The sequence below is a fragment of the Daktulosphaira vitifoliae genome, unplaced genomic scaffold (genome assembly GCF_025091365.1).
Source record: "Daktulosphaira vitifoliae isolate Bord-2020 unplaced genomic scaffold, ASM2509136v1 Scaffold_62, whole genome shotgun sequence".
Taxonomy (NCBI): domain Eukaryota; kingdom Metazoa; phylum Arthropoda; class Insecta; order Hemiptera; family Phylloxeridae; genus Daktulosphaira; species Daktulosphaira vitifoliae.
Window position 1 is genome coordinate 16,561 of NW_026099631.1, and position 22,358 is coordinate 38,918.

The 22,358-nt window shown below is 28.6% G+C and overlaps 3 protein-coding genes across 8 annotated transcripts in view; 1 reads left to right on the forward strand and 2 right to left on the reverse strand.

Moving 5' to 3' along the window:
* The window catches only part of LOC126908976 (uncharacterized), a 25,394-nt gene extending 10,589 nt beyond the window's left edge, over positions 1 to 14,805 (reverse strand). For 2 of the 6 annotated variants that reach the window (XM_050691331.1, XM_050691329.1), the window contains exons 1-2: positions 14,338 to 14,805; positions 14,037 to 14,088 (exon numbers count right to left, since the gene is read on the reverse strand). In XM_050691331.1, coding sequence (XP_050547288.1) covers positions 14,037 to 14,088; positions 14,338 to 14,340 — 55 coding nt within the window. In that variant the 5' untranslated portion in view covers positions 14,341 to 14,805. Of the gene's footprint in view, positions 1 to 6,131; positions 6,297 to 7,627; positions 7,793 to 8,389; positions 8,555 to 11,477; positions 11,640 to 11,797; positions 11,954 to 12,221; positions 12,261 to 12,642; positions 12,864 to 14,036; positions 14,089 to 14,337 lie in introns of all 6 variants that reach the window. The other 4 variants (XM_050691330.1, XM_050691333.1, XM_050691328.1 and 1 more) reach the window with 4 other exon arrangements.
* Positions 4,252 to 5,682, reverse strand: LOC126908977 (uncharacterized). Its single transcript, XM_050691334.1, has 2 exons — positions 5,029 to 5,682; positions 4,252 to 4,922 (listed from the first exon to the last, which is right to left on the reverse strand). Exons 1-2 carry the CDS (start codon positions 5,081 to 5,083, stop codon positions 4,336 to 4,338), a joined length of 642 nt encoding a protein of 213 aa, XP_050547291.1. The 5' UTR covers positions 5,084 to 5,682; the 3' UTR covers positions 4,252 to 4,335.
* A 6,433-nt stretch (positions 14,806 to 21,238) lies between the features above and the next one.
* LOC126908979 (protein GVQW3-like) lies at positions 21,239 to 21,637 on the forward strand. The gene has a single exon (XM_050691335.1). It carries the CDS (start codon positions 21,239 to 21,241, stop codon positions 21,635 to 21,637), a length of 399 nt encoding a protein of 132 aa, XP_050547292.1.
* The last annotated feature ends 721 nt before the right edge of the window (positions 21,638 to 22,358 follow it).

The window sequence follows — 22,358 nt, forward strand, 5'->3', positions numbered from 1 at the left end:
TTTCACAAACTTCAAAACGCTACAGAATATTTACTACTGAATATTAATAAGATATTTTTTTACTAAAATTTTTCTTAAATTCTACTCTACAAAATAGCTATCTTAGATTTTTTTTTTACATTTTATTTAAAATTTAAAAATAATTAATATTTTTAATAAAATGTAAAAAAATTAATTATTGAGATATAGCTATAGACCTAACGTCTAACTATTATTTAAAAAAAAAATCAACTAAAAATATTAACTGGATCAAAAGTTATTTAAGTTGTCAGTGAATGGTGGGCCACTCTGTATACAGAGTGATTCATTAAGGTTAAGACACTCGTTTACTCAGTAACTATTGAAATTTTTTAATTTTTCGTAAGGGAAATATTATTTGATTCAAGAAAGTCTGCAAGAATATGTAGTAAAAACGTGATATTTTTCATCCCTTCAAGGTTAAAAAACATTAACTTGAGTTTTTTAAAATGAGAACACATATTTTGAAATTAATAAAATGTCTGAGTTTTTAATTTAATAGCAAACAGTATTTGAATTTTTAAACACAAAGTTAAAATGTAATATAAAGATGTGACAAGAAAAAAAATAAATATCACAAGTTACTCGTGTTGAAAGGTTATTTATTCCAGATCAGTTTATTTGTACAACTTCCAAGACTACAGGAATTTCTAAGTAATTAATTATTATATATATTTATCTTATTACTTTTATATACATTACTATTTATTTTTCTTTGCCCTATTGTGGCATTAGTGTTAAGTGCCCCCCCTCTATCTTATTAGTACATATATAAGAATTTATGTTAAATATACAGTTTATTGTTTTATATTTTTTCAATACATTTATTCATTTATACAGTCTACTCCCTACTTCTTGCTCCTGAATGATATAGATACTCCAAAAAAGAACAGTAACTAACCAGCACATCATTACAGGGCGTTCCGTTCAAACAACTCGCATCAAACATTCTCACCAGTAGATATAATATATGACTTTTAACACAATGTGCAATGTGAAAAGTGAAAAGAGAAAGGTGCAATCGAGCGGCGGCGGCTTATTAACCCAATGAAACCCAACTATGACGTGTATTGGTCATAGAGGGTCTTCCTTCCTTGACTAAAGTATGTATTAAAACAGTAGACCAACTATTTACCACTACATAGACGGGTAGGCGATGATAAAACTTATCATAAGATGATCATTATTATAATATTAAAGTAAATAAATAAATATGTATAATATTATGCTATTTCATAAGAATTCAGTTATTTTGTAATTAAAGAGAAAATATTTAAAAATCGATAGTTTAAATTAATTATTATGATATTAAGTTACATTATTGCGTTTGTTAATAGATATTTTTTTTTTTTTGTTAATGTGTAAACGTTATTGTATAAAACATGTATACAAATAACCTATTACATANATTGGATATAACATATGTATACATATTGAGTATACACATACTCTATTACATATATTTGTATAAAAATATTTAGAAATCGTGACTTTAAATTTAATTATTATGATATTAAAGTGAAATCACTTAAGTGGTGAACGAAAAGGCTAGTTTACAGAGATATGTGATCTGTAATTTGCCGACCCTCGATGAAAATATGTGATTTTTCCGCATAAATGAGTATTTTCACATAAAAGACTGATTACTACTTGAGTAAAATTAATAGTGTTGTATCACTTAAACGTTTTAAAAAATGTTTTCTAGTGACAAGTGTGAAAAAGTGTACGTTGTCAAAAAACTGTTTTTAACTGCTGCATAGGAAAATACATGACGGTATACGATTTAAGTGTTATTTATGCTCATCTACTACTTTTTCGGACAAATGCGGACTTGTACAGTTATCATGTATTGTATACCCTGGTATATTCATAGTATACCGAAGTAGATGGAACATCATATAGTATATCTTGATATATTATAGAAAATTGGAGCTATTTTAAAAATTACATAATTTTAGAATTATTTGAAAATATTTGAATGCAGAAAATGAAAGGAATAATCAAGCGGCGACAGCGGCTATTAATCAAACGAAACCCAACTATAGCTATGTGATGTGTAGGCCTTTGGTCATAGAGAGCCCTCTTACTTGAATAATTAAAACAGTTAATCAGCAGTTTACCCCTACATAGAAGAGGAGGTGATGATGAAACTCATCATAAGGTGATCATTATTATGATATTAAAGTAAATAAATAAATATGTACAATATTATACTATTTCATAAGAATTGAGTTATTTTTTTAATTTTAGAGAAAATATTTATACGTTTGAAATAATATTTTATCAAATTCTTTTTTGATTATTCAGTCACACTACCGCGTTTGTTAATAGACATTAATGTGTAATCGTTTTTGTATAAAACATGTATACACATAATCTATTACATATATTTGTATACAAATATTTAGAAATTGAGAGTTTAAAATTAATTATTAAAGTGTAATTACTTAAGTGACGAAGAAAAGAGTTAGTATACGGGGATATGTGTCCTATGATTTGCTGACGCCTCTATGAAAATATGTGATTTTTCCGCATAAATGAGCATGAAATCGTTGATAAAGTCACAGTGTCATCAAGAACCTTCAGTTCTAAAAAGAAGATTCTACTCTATGAATAATATGGCTGCCGAACCTGTAAGAAAACAGCGCTACATTTATATCGCACCAACACCGCCAGCCGAGATGATTGACTCTAGCAGTTACACTATTGCGTTCAGCGACAGAAAATTTTTGCAAGTGGGCCTGAATCCAAAGGATGACTTCAATGTTACGGTATGCATTATTACTCCTTCACGATATATTAGTATGTCAGCAGATTNGAATTATTACTCCTTCACGATACATTAGTATGTCAGCAGATTATTTAAATATTATTTACGGCATGAGGGATGAAATAACATTATTCCTACAATCACTTCCGGTAAAAGGAGAGATCATTATGTTATACCAAAATGTCGATTTTAATATAACCAAAGTATTGTACCGTGATACCATGCATTTAGTATTAGAATCCAGAATAGTGGATGGGTGTCGAGTGTTATTGAATAACGAAAACATTAATAGACTTATGGACTAACAGTGTACTATTAACAGTGCAATATCAAGAAAAATAAAAACACGTTTACTATTAAGCCATCAAATAGACCGCATTATACAATACGCCGACGGTAAATGGTCGGGCCCTAAAATTCAACAATCAAACAATGATGAAATGGTTAATTTTATAAGAAGTTTGAACGACATAGAAATATGTGATACTATTCCTAAAGGTGACAGTAAATACATAAGCGAGCTGAAGAATTTAGCGTACAATGTAATAGTTGATAGTTGGGTCAAGTCATGGTCCGAGGGCACGCTTCAAATTAATGTGAGTTTAATGAACATAGATTGTAATAACCTTTATTGTTATTAAATTTATAATTATGCTTTAGGAAAAAGAAGAAGAAATGTGCGATGAAAATGATGGTCCAACATTTTTCAATACAACNGAATGATGGACCAACATTTTTCAATACAACAGTGTATACCCAAGAAAATGGTTATAGTCCATGGGCTTCACAATGGCCGAAACCCAATCATGTCAGAAAATTAACTTATATTAATAATTTATAAATAATAACTTTATATATTGTATTAGTTTCTTATAATAAACTTATAATCTAAAATAAAAACAGTGTTGTTATTTGTATATAATATATTTATTTTATAATAATAATAATAATTACGAGGTTAATAATAAATGTTTGCATAAACATGTAAAAAAATGATAAAATATACGGATGGTACCGTCAAAAGGTGTATATGTAAATACATTGTCTGAAATTACTATAGCATATGCAGTTGTATTAGCAGGGAACGCAGATGATGCTTCAATTTCAATACGTAGGTTAAAAGACGGGACTGTAATTTNGCGTAGGTCAAAAGACGGGACTGTAATTGTATCGGTCTGCTTTGACATATCAATCACTGCAATAGAATTATTATAATGATATTAAAAAATAATATTAAATATGGTTAAAATAAAAACATCTATACATTTGTCGGTTAAATAACAAGGTATTTGTATGGTGGATTTGTACCGCACATATTTGTACAGTATTCATTATCACATGTAAAAAATGTTAAATTTCATGATGTAAAATAGAATATGTGTATGAAAAAACTATGTTTAAAGATCTATACCTGTTCTTGTACTTCATCCTGTCACATGCATAACACTAGAAGCAATTNTTCCCGTACATCATCATGTCACATGCATAACACTAGAAACAATTGCTAATTATGATAGCATTAAAGTATTATTAATATTATATACAAATTATATATTCCACTCTGAATACTCATCTACAGTCTCGCCATCTGAATTAAAATTAACGATAGGCATTGTACATTCATCTTGTTTATGTGATACAATTAAGTTGTACACACAAACAAGATCTATCGCACGACGATGTTTAAATTCTCTCCTCAACTTCTGACTGTTACCTGTAAATAAGCTCAATCTTTCCGTGCAATTAAAATAATCTAAGTAAACATAATTTTCAACCTTTATAAAAAAAATTAGTCTAGTCCAATAACTTTTAGTTTTAATTTTATTATTATTATAAGTATTACTAATAAATTTTCTACCGTTAAGCCAACGTTGATGCCCATAATCAGATTTCGTGATAAATAATCTTTCATATAATTCACGCAGATAAATCTCCAAATCGACCGATGAGCGTTCAATTAATTCATTAATAATCACATCATATTTTTCATATTCGGCATTATTAACGAAATAACTGATCACTACATTGGCCCAAATGTCGATATATCGGCGTGTATGGTAGGCATCTCTTAATAATGCCCTATGTTGATAACATTTATTGGTTTCACAATTACAATATTTAAAATTGTAATCTCCTATTTTTACATTTAAAATATATGTTAACGATTTATATTGATTACTATTACCAATTTATNAGTTAACGATTTATATTGATTACAATTACCAATTTATTTTACTCACTTGTGACATTGAAATCCTTAATACATTTCTCGTACAAATTTTTTATCGTACTCATTTTTTTTTTTTAATAAATTAATGAATTTAAAAATTAAAAATATTTTAAAAATAAATTTATTAAAATAAAATAAGTTTATAATTGGAAAATTTTACATACCTTGTGTAGAAGATGCTTGATCTTGCTGGTTCATGGTTTTATTTATACGTGTAAATTATTAAATAATAAATTTCTGGTTTTCAAAAAGACAACTGCACGTCAATGATAATTAAAAAACAAATGTGACAGGACAAGAAGTGTTTCACCGGTTATATAGTAAAGAATAAAATACGTAGGCGTGAAACACATCCAGTGGTGTCATTTTTATCATAAAATGCATACGACAGCGCTCGTTACTGTACGGTGATACCTTTGATGTTGGAAATATGCTTACCTAAGCGTCTGGTAGTCGATGATAAAATTCTTAGAAATTATAGCTATACATTTGATGGTATAGTAAAGAATAAAATGTGTAGGCGTGAAACACCATCAGTGGTGACATATTTTCTCATAAAATACATACGATAATCATTGTTACTGAACGGTGGTACCTTAGATGTTGGAACTATGCTTACCTAAGTGTCTGGTAACCGATTATAGCAATGCTCATATAAAAATATTTATCATAATTTCTATTNAAAATTTAGTCACGAGCTCTCTCCAAACATCTGAAAATTGGATTAATTTATATTTTTTAAACAGAATTATACGAGATATATCAGATTGCAGCTCTTATAATTTTATAACAATTAAGATTTTGTTTTAATTTTTTTTTTCCTCTAAGTACTGAGACATCCTATGATCCCACTAAGATAATTGGATCATTATCCTGATAGTAAGTGTGTTAAACATAAAAGTTTCTAATAAAAATCCCATATGATGCAATTTTAAATGAAAAGACCCAACTTTCCCCAAATTACCAAAATATGGCCATTTTTTCATAAAACTATAGATTGTAGAATACTATAAATTTTAAAGAAAAAAAATTATACTATATATTTTTAATTCATTAAGATATTGCATGGGCCAATTTTACACAAACCCATAATATTTTATAATAAATACAAACCATCATGACAGAATTCTTCAACTTTTACGCGGCATATTGGACACTTCGGATGATATTCACTTTTATTACTAAAAAAATCAGCACAGACTCTACCTATTCTGTGAAGGCAAGGTTTTAATACAACGTGTCGAAGTTCTTTTTTGCATGCACATCTTTCTATTAACTCTAAATGTTATATACAAGGTTAAAGTTAACTAGAAAATAGTGTTTATTTAATAAATATAATAATACTTATATATCTTTAGCGATGTAAAAATTATATCTCTCTAAACTACATTGCATATTTTTTTTCATTTAGAATTAGATGATTTTTGTAAGTAATTGTAGTGAAAGCATCGATTATTATGATAAAAATACCTATTCATATTGTTAAATTTATAATTTTTAGTGTTTTAGTTCTCATAAACAATATTTCAACAATTTTTATATAATTTATTATTTCCTATAATTTATTGGTCCACGCTGATTATGGTTAGGATATATCATTAAACTTTGGTGACGTACATATTTTAAATTTATGATTTACCATTAGGAATTTTTTTTAAAAAGAATCTATTTCTATTTCCAAAATTTCCGAATTGCTATTGTATTTGTTCAAATTTGTATCTTTTTTCAAATCTTATAACATTTTCTTTTAATTTATCTACTATATTATTTTCCAATGACATAAACTTATGAATTATTTCATCTGGTGGTCCCTTCAAAAACATTCTGCTACTACTCTTACTAATTTTTTTTAATAGATTCACTATCAGTAATTTTTTCATAATATATTCCGATTATTGTTAGGGTTAAAATTTATTAATGACAGTGTAATATTTTCCCAATAAATAAACATAACATAGAAAGTTTTTCTTATTATTCAATTCATTATCTTTAGCTACATTATCCAAGTATGGAAGATATTTGTCAATATACATTTCCACTTTTCATGAATATGTTAATGCTTCTATAAAATTGGGCATATTTTATTTTTTAATTATACACATATAAACAAGAGCAAAATGATAAACGTAATTGTTGCGCCAAAACAGCAATTGATATTTCAAAAAAAAATAATTATAATAAAAAAAATTTACATAAATAATCTGAATGAATCTCGTATACATTTTATCGATTTCGACTTACGTATACGAGTACTCTAAAAAAACAGAAAGTATTTCTCGGAACTCAATTAAAATACACAGTTAGCCACCATACCATATTAAGGGTTTCACAACTAATTATTGTAGTCTATGAAGCTGATTTTTTTTTTACAAAAATTAAAAACTCAATAGTTTTAAGAAAATGAATGTCTTACCACATTTCAATCATCTATTTGTTCAGGTATTATTGAATTTATTGAAAACGGACTCTATCTAATTCGGATGATAATCCATGTTTGAGTGTAATTTGAGTTTATTATTTTTTAGTTTTAAATTAATAATACAGTATTAATTTAAAAACCAAAGTTATGGTTATTTTGTAAAGATAAATTATATTTTTTAAATAATTACCTATATTTTTATAACGTAATATTGGTTCTCTGCATAATGGACATTTAGTACCATTTTCTAGTGATAGCTCATTAGCACAATTATTGCATATTTTATGATAGCAAGGACTTAATGTCACACTCAATGGAATTTCTAATAGACAAATACAGCATGTTTGTTCACTGTCTAATGTAAAATGTTAAATTACAATAATATTTTAAATAAAACATGGTTAAATTACAAATAAGTGCTGATTCACCAATGCATTTAGTTTTCAAAAATTATAGAATCCAACATAAACAGTCTATGAATTATAATAAAATTATGCAAATTGCGTGACATTGTTTATTGACAAAATTGTTAACAAAAGTATATTTAAAAATCTTTACTAAATTGCTTATATAATATAAATTGTAAGTTAACTAATCTAATAATTTTTTAGATTAGTTTATATTTATGATCCCAGATATTTTATTTTATAAAATTAACATTTCGAAGCTTTTTATTATGATCGAGATATTAATCACTATCAAATATCATTTTTTCTTGTCCCAACTATGGCACTACTCACGTGTACTGGTTTTTTTATGTACTTTTATAAAATTCTAGCTAAAAAAATTATTTCAATCTCATTGAAACGTTTTATGAGAGTGATCTTAATGTCAGGTATTTAATGTGTATATGAACAATAGATGATTCCTGATTCTAATAATTCATTTTTAATTTTTCTTCTTAAAATTTTAGAACTTGAAACTTGAATAAACCAAATATTTAAACGCTTACCATTTTCCGTAGAATGATCTTGAATTTGTTTACACTTTTTTACTGGACACTTAGTAGTTTTGTTTCTATTTATACAATTGTGTCCAACATAATGGTTACAACGTTTAATTTTTTTTACAGATTGTTCGTCGTTGCAGTTTTGGCAATAACTATTTTTCACTACTTCTAAAATTAATATTACTTTATTTATATAAAGCATTTACTCAAACAACCACTCGCCGAGTTAAATCTCGTCATTGTTGATTCTTAATGTAAAACAAGCAAAGTTAATATATTAATATTAAACCTATATAATAACCTAAGGGGATTATTGGTAACTTAACTCCTATTACATATAGGCCTATACTGTTTTACTTAAAATCAGACAATATAAATGAAAATAATATTATAGCAATACAAGAAATGTTACTTTGGATATTAAAAAAATATATTTTTTGGGTCCATTTACATGTAAATAGCAAAGTGTCGTAATATTTTTTTTTAACTTTTAAAAATAGAAGATGTTCTATATATACAAGATGATTTTGTTATAATAAAATAGAATCTCCCTCAATTTCTTCATCCTTCAAAATTTATTTCTATATCTATTCTTACAACTTTCGATTTATCTCTCCTCATAACATGACCAAACCATCTAAGTCTATTTTCTCTCATCTTATCCACGATTGACGCTACACCTATACTCCCTCTTATATGCTTGTTCTTTATTATATCTTTTCTAGTCACTCCACTCTTCCATCTAAGCATTCTCATCTCTGCTACACTCATTCTCTGCTCTACTTTCTTATCAACCACCCATCACTCTAAACCATACATCATAGCTGGTCTTATTACAGTCTTGTAGAATTTGCCTTTCAGCCTCATTGGAATTCTTTTATCACATAAGACGCCAGACGCTTCTCTCCACTTCAACCACCCGCACTTAATACTTTTTCTTACATCCTCGTTAATATCACCACTCTTTTGCACAACTGAACCTAAATACTTAAAACTCTCCACCTCACCAATCACGTCCTCGCCTATTGTCACTGACCTCCTCATTTCACCTAACCCGTGTTCTTCTTTGTTAAACTCGTACTCTATATACTCTATCATACTTCTAATTATCCTTAAACCCTTTTCTTCAAGAACTGATCTCCAAACCTCTAGCCTTTGATTAATTTCCTTCATATTTTCTTCTCCTATTAACACTATATCATCAGCAAACAACATGCACAACGGCACCTCTCCTTGTATTTCTCTAGTAATTTCATCTATCACTATAGAGAATAAGTAAGGGCTTACAGCAGAACCTTGATGCACTCCTACTCTTAGCCGAAAATCTTCTGATATTCCTCCTACGCTTTTTACCCTGCTACAAGGGCCATCAAACATATCGTTTATTATATTAATTTACCTTTTCGTAACTCCTTTTCTCATTAATGCCCACTTTAAAATTTCTCTCGGTACTCTGTCATACGCTTTCTCTAAATCTATAAATACCATATACAGCTCTTTCTTCTTTTCCCTAAACTTTTCTATTAGTTACCCCAAACAAAATACTGGCTCCTTTGTTAACTTACCAGGCATAAATCCAAACTGGTTTTTAGATACCGATGTCTCATTCTTACTCTCTTATCTATTAGCTTTTCCCAAATTTTCATACTATGACTCATGAGCTTTATGCCTCTATAATTTCCACACTCCTGTATGTCTCCTTTACCTTTAAATATCGGCACTACAATACTATTTATCCATGCATTCGGTATCAACCACCTGATGCCAACACCACCTAATATTTACCATATTTCTACTGGCAGTTCGTCTGGTCCTACAGCTTTATTCTTTTTCATTAATGCCACACCTTCCCATACCTCTTTCTCATTAATTAAATCTACCAGTCTCTCATTCCACGAGATATCCACTAATGCCTCTTTTGGATACTCCTCATTCAGTAATCTTTCAAAATATTCCTTTTTCACATTATCATCACATGAAAGTACCCTATTATCAACACTTTTTATATACCTTATATAATGATAATCTTAAGACTTTTTCTCTCTTATTTTTGCAAGTCTATAGATTTCTTTATCGCCTTCCTTTGTTCCTAGCCTATCATACAACTCATCATAACTGTTAAACTTTGCCTTAGTTACTGCACACTTGGCTTCTTTACACAAGCATTTATACTCCATCCAGTCTTCTCTCCTTTTTATTAATGTCATACATTGAATTGCTTTTTTTTAAATCATTTTTTTAAGTTATTTAATAATTTGTTAATAAACTTATAACTGAATTAAAATTAAAAAAATCTGAGTCATATACAAGGAAGAAGAGCTCTACTGACAACTCTTATAGCGTTTGATACAATTTTTATTTCTCTGTAACTTTTTTTTTTTAATAAAACTGGTAAAAACTAACTATTTTTAAATTTTAACATTTTTATTAAAAATAAATTAAAAAAAAAAAAATTTTAATTAACTGTCATTTAACATTATATGTATACGAGTTATATACAAAAAGGAAGAGCTCTAACTGACAACTCTTATAACGTATGATATAATTAACATTTTTTTTTATTGTATACAATTTTTAAAAATTAGCTTTTCAAATTTTATTCTTCAAAATAATTGATATAAAAAAAAGTAAACATTTCATTAATATCAAAATATGTATGGTCATTTTAAAAAAAAAGTTGATATCCTTAGAAAGTATAAGGGACAAACTTATAGAGTATTTCTTAGCTAATCATAAGAAAACATTATGTAGCTAAAAGTTACAAAAATTAAAATTACAAAATTATATTTATACAGAAAAGAATTGTGTAGGTAATGATATAAAATCAATCTGTACATTGTACAACACTGTAACAATATAATATAATAACATAATTCAAAAATTCTGCTAAAAATAAAATACATTCTTAACATTAGTTTTGAATTGTTTTTTATGATAGTGATATTCATCACTGTCAGATTTCAATAATATATTATTGAACACTATGCCCCATCTATACCACAATAAAATAAATTAAACATTTATTCCATACCTAATTTTTTANATGCCCCATCTATACCACAATAAAATAAATTAAACATTTATTCCATACCTAATTTTTTAAATTCATTAACTTTTAAGTCACATTGTGGACATCTATCCGTTTTTGAGAATAATTTATAAAAACCACAACTATTGCCAATTTTATGAAAACAAGGAAGCATTGTTACTGTAGATGATTCTTCTTTGCAAGCGTAACATAAGCCGTTATCTTCTGTAAAAAAAATATACAATTAATTTATTTTAAATATTACTCATAAAATTATATCTAGATTTTCATTTATATCGTTAACTAAACAAAAATGAATATTTATGAAACAAATGGAAGATAGTATGCTTAATGTAGATTCCAAATTTAATTAAAATACGCACTTATATTATCATAATTTGTTATAAATAGTTTGCATGATGGAATCTTACACACATATTTCGTTTTAAAAGCACAACCTACACATACTCGGTGTAAACAAGGTTTTAATATTACTTCCGGTTTCACTTTGTAACACATTTCACATAATTCATAATCGCCTAAAACAATATAATTTATTAGTATCCTTGCAAAGCTAAGAAGATATTAATTTGACCAAGTTTATTAATTCATTTTAATGTGTTAAGTATAATAATTTAATAATATATTAATTTTTAACATCTTTTATAGTTAGTGTTCTATTTTATTTTATCAATAATAGTTATTAATTGAAATTATGTAAACATTAGTTATGTATGAACAGTTCATATTGTTAATATTATTTTTATAACAGCATGAATACACTATTATTATTTCAAGTATTCTTACATTCACGAAATAAGGCTTCCAAATTTATAATTGCCACAACTAAAAAAAAAAAATATCAAAATAATAAAATGAATTTAAAAAAGACACCTACACAGCTTAACTGGCAACATCATGTGCCTCAATGAATAAGTATTATGTGATAGGCTAGTTTCTTTCTTAGTTTTATGTTTCGTTGCAACTGACCATTGAACACACATATCAACGTTGCTGTGAGTTTCTTTCGACAATTTATATTTGTTACATATATATATTTTATATTACCTATTATTACATTTATTATAATTACTGTGCCAAAGGGGCAATCGAATAATTTATTCTTGTATTTGCAGTTAGTTTAATTTATTAATTATTGTATCCATATTAATACGTCTCTGTGATAACTGCTATTCTAATCATTTTTTTTTTTTTTAGTTTAAGTTGCCTTTGTTAATTGTCTCACACACCATCTTGTCTCCTATAGATAACCCCTCCGACTTCAAGTAATATCGTGTGTGAGCACACGATCCTACCAAAATATACAGTCCACTCATTCGTAAACAGAGTTTAGAGGTGCTGAGGTAAGCGTCATAAGATTTTCAGCCGCTCGCCCTAACAGGTTCGTGTCCATTACGCTGGACTATGCAGAATTTTTCTTCTCATCAACTACAATATTTTATTTTAAAAGAAAATGTTATATTTATCTACAATAATACAGTCAAAATTTCCATTAGTCATAATACATTAAAATAAGGATTAATGTAACAATAACTAGTACTTAATTATACTTGATAAATACATCCTATATTAACACTTATATGTATTATTGACATTTTGCTTATGTTTCATATTCAAACAATACGGTGTGGAAAATAGTTATTTTTTATATATTTCTTATGAATACTAAATAAGAATCTTCTATAAAAACACTTTTATAAAAAAATATATTTATTGTTTCTGAATTTTTAGATTATCTATATTTGTATTTGCAGTTAGTTTAATTTATTAATTATTGTATCCATATTAATACGTCTCTGTGATAACTGCTATTCTAATCATTTTTCTTTATAATTTTAGGCTTCTAAATTTATAACTGCCACGAAGAAAAAAAAAATTACAGAATATTAAGATAAAATCAAAAAAGAATCCTACACAGCTTGACTGGCAACATCTAGTGCCACTATGAATAGTAATTATGTATTAGATTTAATTCCATAGCGCTAGTCTATGCAGATATTTTCTTCTCCTCAACCACAATTTTTTATTTTAAAAAACATGTTATTTATCTAGAATAATGCAATAAAAAGTAAATTATGAAACTTAAAAAGTGTTATATACAATATTCTTATAGTTCACCCATTAGTCATAATATATTAAAATAAGGATTTATGTAACATGAACTAGTACTTAATAATTAAGTATAATTATAGTATAATTATTATACTCGATGAGTACTTCTTATAATATACTTGTGCTGTGAGGAAAATATTTATATTTGACATATTTTTTATAAATACTAAATAAGATTATTCCACAAAAAGATTTTTAAAAAATATATTTTTATTGTTTCTGAATTTTAGGATGGCTAATTTTGAAATTTTGGGACGCAATTGTTCTTAATCCTAAGTCCAGTACGAGTTCACTTAATTTTTTCGTATATCATAGAAACAGCATTTAAATCATTATGATTAATTTTTTTTCGGAGTACAATATTTAAAAGAAAAAGGCCAAAACTGTAAATTTGCCATCTACAAATATTTTATCAAATATTTATCAGTTACATTTCGTATTATGCTATCGAGTAGTATTTTAGTTATTAAAAGATATTTAAGTTATTACCTTGGAAAACTAAACAAATACTGACAACAAAAATCGAATGATTTGACAAAATCTAAAAATATAATAATTACATATTTTTTCCTTTATTAATTGTAAAAAATAAATGAATTTTAAATATACCGAATGAGAACATAGGATTTGTCTTTATGCAAATAGAATTTTATTTTTAAATGTATAAATTATATAATTAATTATATTAATTTGGAAATATATTAACATTGTTATATTTTTAATAATATTATAATATGTAATATTTACATATAACTTTTCATATATCTAAATATTTCATAAAATTTCTTACCATTTTTTAAAAATTAATTCACTCAAGAAGCACTATTATTCTTTGATATTATTAACGCGTATTAAACTATTTAACGCAATTTCTAAATAATTTAATCTATTTTATGTTCACTAAAAGTTAGTACTCAAAAACTGTACATCGTTAAAGATTTCTGTTCATAAACTACAAGTCTGTAACACTTGTACAAATAAATAAATAAAAATTCGAAAATCTTTTAAAATGATTGCGTTTGTATCTTCATTTGTACAAAGCTGAAATAGCAATTTACGTGTATTAAAATTTATATATAATACATTTCATAAACGTCACGTATAATAAGTATAATATACAGAAAAAAACCCAGCACAGTGGAGACTCGGCACAGTGGGGACGTGGCATAGTTGGGTCAAGTAAAATGATATCTGACAATGATTAAAATCACTATCATAAAAAACGCTTCCGTGCAAATCTGTAGATAGTGTTTAATTTTAACAAATTAGTGAATTATTCCTAAAGCTACATGATATTTTATTTCTTTATTTATATATTGATTACAAATTTTATGATTTATATATATATAAAGGGAATGGTTCTATTTAAAAAAAAAGTATGACAAACGAATGAGGTATATAAATAGTATTTATCATAATAAATTGTATTGATCCATATATTTTTCAAAAAGTATAGCATTATAAAATTAAAAATATAAAAAAGAATTTTTTTACAAAAATCTTATTTTTCTATTAACTTTGATGTTAGTTTTCACCATGAAAACAAACTAAAATCTGAAAAAAAAACTTTTCATAGTAAAGTATATTGTAGTACTTCTGTAGTGACCCGACATAAACACAAAAATTTTACACAAATGAATTAATGTTTTTTAATATATATGACGACGAGTTCGGCGTTTCAAGCTCTTCTTAGGTCCTTCCGGTGGATACACTGGATAGCCCCAATCCCTCAAATTAGTGAACTACTAAAGGGATAGAGTTTAGACCCATCAGCACTGTCTAGTTCAAAAGTAGCAGATTGAAGGGTGGCTCCTTATCAACCACCAGCACAACTACCTTTTCACTATACCTACTAAAGGACGGTTAAGCCTAAAAACTAGCCAGCACGCACGTTTTATTATAACGATTGACTAATGGACAAGCAGTCCAACCTCGACTCTTGCTGCACACACACACAATTTAACAGGATATAAAATATTTACGCTAAGTGTAGGTTTTTAAATAGTTATTTTATTTAAGAAATGTAATAAACACAAAGTTAAAATGTAATATAAAAATGTAACACGAAACAAAATAAATCGTACAAGTTACTCGTGTTGGATAAGCATCATGAGAGGGCGTTTTCTTAAATTTGTATTATGACTGATAACACCACTCGCACTACCACCGCCGCTTGTGCGAGAAATTCATTATGTCAGATGATTACGTACGCGGTCGATGTATGATATCGATGTGAAAATCCTTTGAGTCGTAGTGTATGTGGTGCTGTTACTATTTTGGCCCTTGTCGAAGTGTTCCATAAGGCCTTTTTCGTGCATAATAGTTTTTCACAATAGCGATTCGCGTGTACCTTAGTACGCAAATATAGTAAATTCGCCATGCGACTCACCTGTACTCATATACATCTACATATCATCGACTTGCTATTAAACGCATCCCATTGATGTTAGTGAATTGTATCCACTATTTTGTTATTCATTCCAGATCAGTTTATTTGTACAACTTTCAAGACTACAGTAATTGCTAAATAATTAATTATTATATATTATTATTATATATATTTATCTTTTTACTTTTATATATGACACGGCCCGCGTCGCTTCGTTATACACGATGCCCCGCGACTCGTGCCACCTTTATCAGCCGTCGCCCTACTATGAGTATTTGACTGACCAACACCGCGTGTTATACGCTACGGTGCAAAGTCCAGCAAATGCCGCACGGCCGACGACGACCCGCCGCAAATGGTGCGAGAGTCTTCCTCCCGTTGTGAAAGCGACAACGTCGACAGCCGAACCGCACCCGCGCACCGTCGCCTACAACGCTGCTAACCATTTTGCCGTCCAAGGATTACGCCGAACATCGCGTCGTCGACGCCAGCGAAAGTGCCGCGATATTATGCGAAGATTATTATTACTGTGTTTATCTTTTCGGTTTGTTTTATTTTTGTTAAAATAATCTGTTGTCGCTCATTTAATAAACGGCCCACGGGTCTCTACCCTCAAAACCAGTGTCGACCACATTTTTGCGACGTAAGTCGTGTCATATACATTACTATTTATTTGTCTTTGCCCCATTGTGGCATTAGTGTTAAGTGCCCCCCTCTATCTTATTAGTACATATATAAGAATTTATGTTAAATATACAGTTTATTGTTTTATATTCTTTCAATACATTTATTCATTTATACAGTCTACTCCCTACTTCTTTCTCCTGCATGATATAGATACTCCAAAAAAGAACAGTAACTAACCAGCACATCATTACAGGGCGTTCCGTTCAAACAACTCGCATCAAACATTCTCATGGAATTATTATATTGCTTAAGAGTTCAAAAATTGCTTACTACTGTTGTAAAGCTTAAATTATACTAAAACCGATGTAATTCAATACTTCCTCAGCTATTTATTACAAAATATATAAAAGTGTCAGTATTTCCGGAACACTTATAAAAGTTAAGTTGAAAAAGTCAAATTTTTGTAAAAAATTTGTCATTTTGAATCAATCCTATTGACAGACAATGGGTCAGATTTATAAAGAAATATATCAAATGATAAGTAAAGGAATTTTTGAAAAAGTTATGGAAATTTGAAGAAAACAATTTGAAAAAATGTTGAAAATTAGCAATTTCTAAATTAGTAATTTTTTGGAGGTTTTCCCCATTTACGGGGAACGAGAACAATTTTTTAATTTTATAGTGTAACGTCTTCGACCAGATACAAATTGTGATCTTTTGACATACAGTTGAAAGGATTGAACTGTAATAAACCAAAAAGAAAAAGAAAAGAAATTAAAAAAACAAATAATAAGTATTGTAATATAATATTAATTTTGATTTTTTCATTACTTAGTGTCTTTTATTAATTATTAATTCTCCTATTTCATTTATATTAATTGTTTTAATTATTATGCAATAGATTGTAGGAGATTCGAAAGCATAGATTAAATAGTACTTACCTTACATCTTGTGTAATGCAATAATATTTAAAGTAATCGATTGTTGATTTTGGTATTAAACGCACTATGTATACGATTTACACTATACGTAATATAGTACATGCAGTGCTCGAATTGGGGGGGTGCGCAGGGGAACGGAGCTCCTCTACTAATTTTTTTATTTTTTTGCGCACCCCAACTACTTTTTTTTATTGTGACGGGAGGACGGTAGAAAATATAACCGCATTTTTTTTTTTTAAGTATAGATTTAAATTGTGATCAATTTTACAATTTAAAATATTTTGTAAACAAATAATTTTTTATAATTTATATGATATATTTCATTATAGTATGATATTACAATAGTTCTAATAGTTCAGTGTTCTGTAATATCGTGTATATGGTAATATATCACAGAACAACATAACATAACAAATAATATATATATGTCGCTGAGCTCCATGTTATCAGTTTGAGTTATCACTCATAGAGTTTTCAATTATCATTTAACGTTGTTTATTTATTGTTTTCCGACTAAATAAAGTAATGAGTAAAAAAAAAAAAAGGTCTGCAAAACGCTGGGGATGCAGTTTTCAAATTGTTAGGTTGAGCTCCCCCACTTATTTTTTGCCAATTCGAGCACTGAGTACATGTAATTACTTACAAGAATAATTCAAGATTTTAAATAATATGATTTAATTACACAAAGTCTACGACTGATCTTACTTGTAAAAGATTCCAAACACTCTCTATTTAACTCATAATTAACAGTGATAACAGTGATAACAGATGTGATTATAACAATTAATTTTGTTTTCATTTCTTAATTTAACGAAAGTGAATTTTCTTAACAGTTTTCGGCATTAGCTTTATTTTATTGTGATCTATGTATGATTGTATTTGTCTATTTGAACTTTAAATAGATTTCTAATAATTTTTAAAACTAAAACAACTAAATCTTGCTCATTTTGCTGCTTTAAAAGGTTTCACATTCTAAACCTTGTAATCAGCTATTTCATTTTCATACCGGAACACCAAAAATAACAAGGTATGTTACAATAATTATTCGCTATTGTAATATCACATTATCAATAGTTTATGAACAATCGTCTACCTTATATTATTATACTGCACATTATCTTTAATTTTATATTATACATTCTCATTCCGTTTTAAGTATGGAAGATAAACTGGACGCTCTTATCGCTTCTAATAATGATATAAAATCATCCCAAAATAAATTAATAGCTTCAATCAATAAAAAATTTTCTCGGTTTGGGAAAAAAGTTGATGAGCTTTTAGAACGTGTTTCTACTCTGGCAAAAAAAAATGAATATTTAAAAAGTGAACTAGCTATCTTAAAAAATAAAGTTGAAACACTTGAAAATAACGAATCTTCTCTCGAAATAATTTTATATCTGAGATCTTAGATAGAAATTCTAAATCTCATAACGTAATCTTATTTAATTTTCCTGAAAAGTCAGAATTTAAAACTGAAGGGAGTAACATAATAATGAAATTATGAAAATTTTCGTTCGATCGAACTGCTTTTCAAAGAGAATAAATATCAAACTTAAGAAAAGAGCTCAGTCAACGTAGAGAGAATGGAAAAAGTAATATTATAAACAAGTACATAAAAAATGAGCCAAAAATAGTTTCTTCGACAAAAAACGCATAAAATCAACTCTATTGTTTCTCAATATATATTACCAAAATACACGCAGTGTTAACAACAAATTATCATCATTAAATTCACAAATACCGTCCTCAAATTTGGATGTCTACATTCTAATTGAAACTTGGCTTTCAAGTGCCACTAATTCCTCAGAAATGGGTTTCCAACAATATAATGACTACAGAGCTGACAGAAACACTAGCACCAGTGCCTTTATACGAGGTGGAGAAGTTCTAATAGCTGTTAATAAAAAACTATTTTCTAGGATACTTTGTACTTCTATTCATAATTTTGAAAGGTTACAAATATATAAAAATCAAATTAATTGGCCGCAACGAAAAATCTGTAACTTTCATGGCGTTTTACAACGTTATAAGTAAAGGGTCGCCAACCTACTGGGAGAGACAGTATATTGTCGGACCACAGTAGGATTTCAAACAAAACATTAACTTTTTTATATTAAAGCAATTAGAAAAAAATATATAACTAATAAATATTAAAGTTGAAGTCCGTTGAGTCGTTGATAGTAGATGTACACCAAAACCTCGTGACAGTTGTCACATAACCATATAGATCAGGGATGACCTTATACAAGGCCGTTGCCCGTACCTTATAAACTAGGGGAGTTGATTTTTGAAAGGAGAAAAAAAAATACACGAGTCCATTGAAGATGGAACACGCAAAAAAAAGAAAAAACAGATGATGGTTAAGTTAAATTAAGGGGACTTTATTAAGNATATCTACAATCAACATGAATATACTTCTAGTAGATACTTATTAAAAAGTATTATTTTAAGAGCGCTATATAATGCACACATTAAACTGTGTGATTTTTTAACATTGATACCCCCGTTATTTCGTTAAATAACCATTTATTCCATGAAAAATGTATAGTTAAAATTTGATTTTTGTAAACATAAAGTCTATTGTGAGAAAAAATTATTATTACGAGTAGTTTTCACAGATACCTTTTGAAATATAATTGGGAACTAATCTTAAAATCTACTCTTAGAAATCATTTTTTCTATTGATAAACTTTAACTGTATTATAGTTTATAAAAATAATTCAAATTTGTACATTTTACAGATAAAATATTAATAAAAAAAAATTATTCTTAAAAAATCAAAATACAGCCAATAATACGTATGTATGTTGATCGATTTTTGGAGAACAGTGCTAATTTCGAAAAAAAACTTTGAAGAGTTAGACAAACAACAAGTGGAAACAAACAGGAAAATAGAACTCGACTTTACTTTTAAAAAAATCTAGTTTGAAAAATAACTTACTTAAATAACTGTAATTAGCTTACTATTCGGTTTTTTACAAATATATTTTGGTTACTATTAATGGTTTCGGATATAATTTGGGCGTGTACTATTCACTTGGCTTTCAAGTGCCACTAATTCCTCAGAAATGGGTTACCAACAATATAATGTCTACAGAGCTGACAGAAACACTAACACCAGTGCCTTTATACGAGGTGGAGGAGTTCTAATAGCTGTTAATAAAAAACTATTTTCTAGGATACTTTGTACTTCTATTAATAATTTAGAACAAGTTTTTGTTTTAATAAATTTAGGTAAAGAATGTATTATTATTGGTGCGGTATATATGCCTGTACGTTCTAATAAGCAATTATTTTTAAACCACTTTTCTACTGTAAAAAATTTACTTTTAGAAAACACTAATTGCAATATAATATTATTAGGAGATTATAATCTATCTTCTGCCACGTTCTGTGATTCTGAAAATTTTTTTAATGAACAAATTTTTAACTTAAACCTACTACAATTTAACAATATTAGTAATATTAATGGTATTACTTTAGATAAAGTAATTTCAAATTATCAAAACATTTAATCGAAAAAGACGTAAACCCAATAGCAATAATCGATAAACTTCATCCACCTCTAAATACGAGGGACGTCCAGAAAGTAAAGATACAAGCCTCCCTACGGCCACAGTGAATTTTTTTTTCGAGCATTGGCACTACTGCAACTTTCGGTGACATGTCGCGAACAAGTTCAGACCAGTACGGTTTTAGTACGTTACGTTTTTTGTCCGTGAGAGGTTTTCACGATGGGCGAGTCATCGAGCGCTACCGCCACCTCTATTACTGAATATTCAAAGTGTGAAGTGAGAAGTGTGATCCGTTTTCTCTCTCAAGAAGGAATCATTCCCACTGAAATTCATTGTCGACTTGTCAAAGCATATGCACCAGATGGTATGAATCGCCAAAACGTCACCAAATGGGTACGAGAATTTCGAGAAGGAAGAAAAAGTGTGCATGATGAGGAGAGGAGCGGCCGGCCGTTTTTGGTGACCGACGATTTCATCCAAAAAGTCGAACAATTCATCCGTGAAGATCGTCGTTTGACTCTTGACGAACTTCTCGAGAAGTGCCCAGGCGTTTCTCGATCTGTTCTGCACGAAGTAATCTCGAATCGACTTGATTTCAGGAAACTGAGTGCTCGTTAGGTCCCAAAAATGCTCACAGAAGAACACAAACAGAACAGGATTGAGGCAGGAAGAATGTTTTTTGAACGTCATGATGAACAAGGAGAGGAATTTTTGGACAGTATAGTGACAGGAGATGAAACTTGGATTTCTTAAACGACGCCAGAAACCAAAAGACAATCGATGCAGTGGCGCCATACACATTCTCCCAGTGCCAAAAAATTCCGAACAACTCTTTCAGACCGGAAAGTCATGGCATCCGTTTTTTGGGACAGGAAGGGAGTTATCCTAGTCGATTACATGGTCCGTGGCACTACCATTAATGCACAAGCATATTGTGAAACCCTTAAAAAATTAAGAAGTGCCATAAAGAACAAAAGACGGGGAATGCTGACAAAAGGAGTGTGTCTTCTTCATGATAACGCTCGCCCCCATACTGCTCGAGCAACACAAGAATTACGGCAGCAATTTGGTTGGGACATTTTGTTCCACCTACCTCACAGTCATTACTTGGCCCCCAGCGATTACCATCTCTTCACCAAGTTAAAGGAAGCTTTGGGAGGGAAAAGATTCGACGACGATGAGGACCTCAAACATTACACGACCACATGGCTACAGGAGGTAGCGCGAACGGAATACGACGCCGGTATACAAAAACTCATCCTACGTTACCAAAAGTATTTGGAACATAATGGCGATTATGTCGAAAAATGATTAGATATATACCTTTAATGCTATGTAA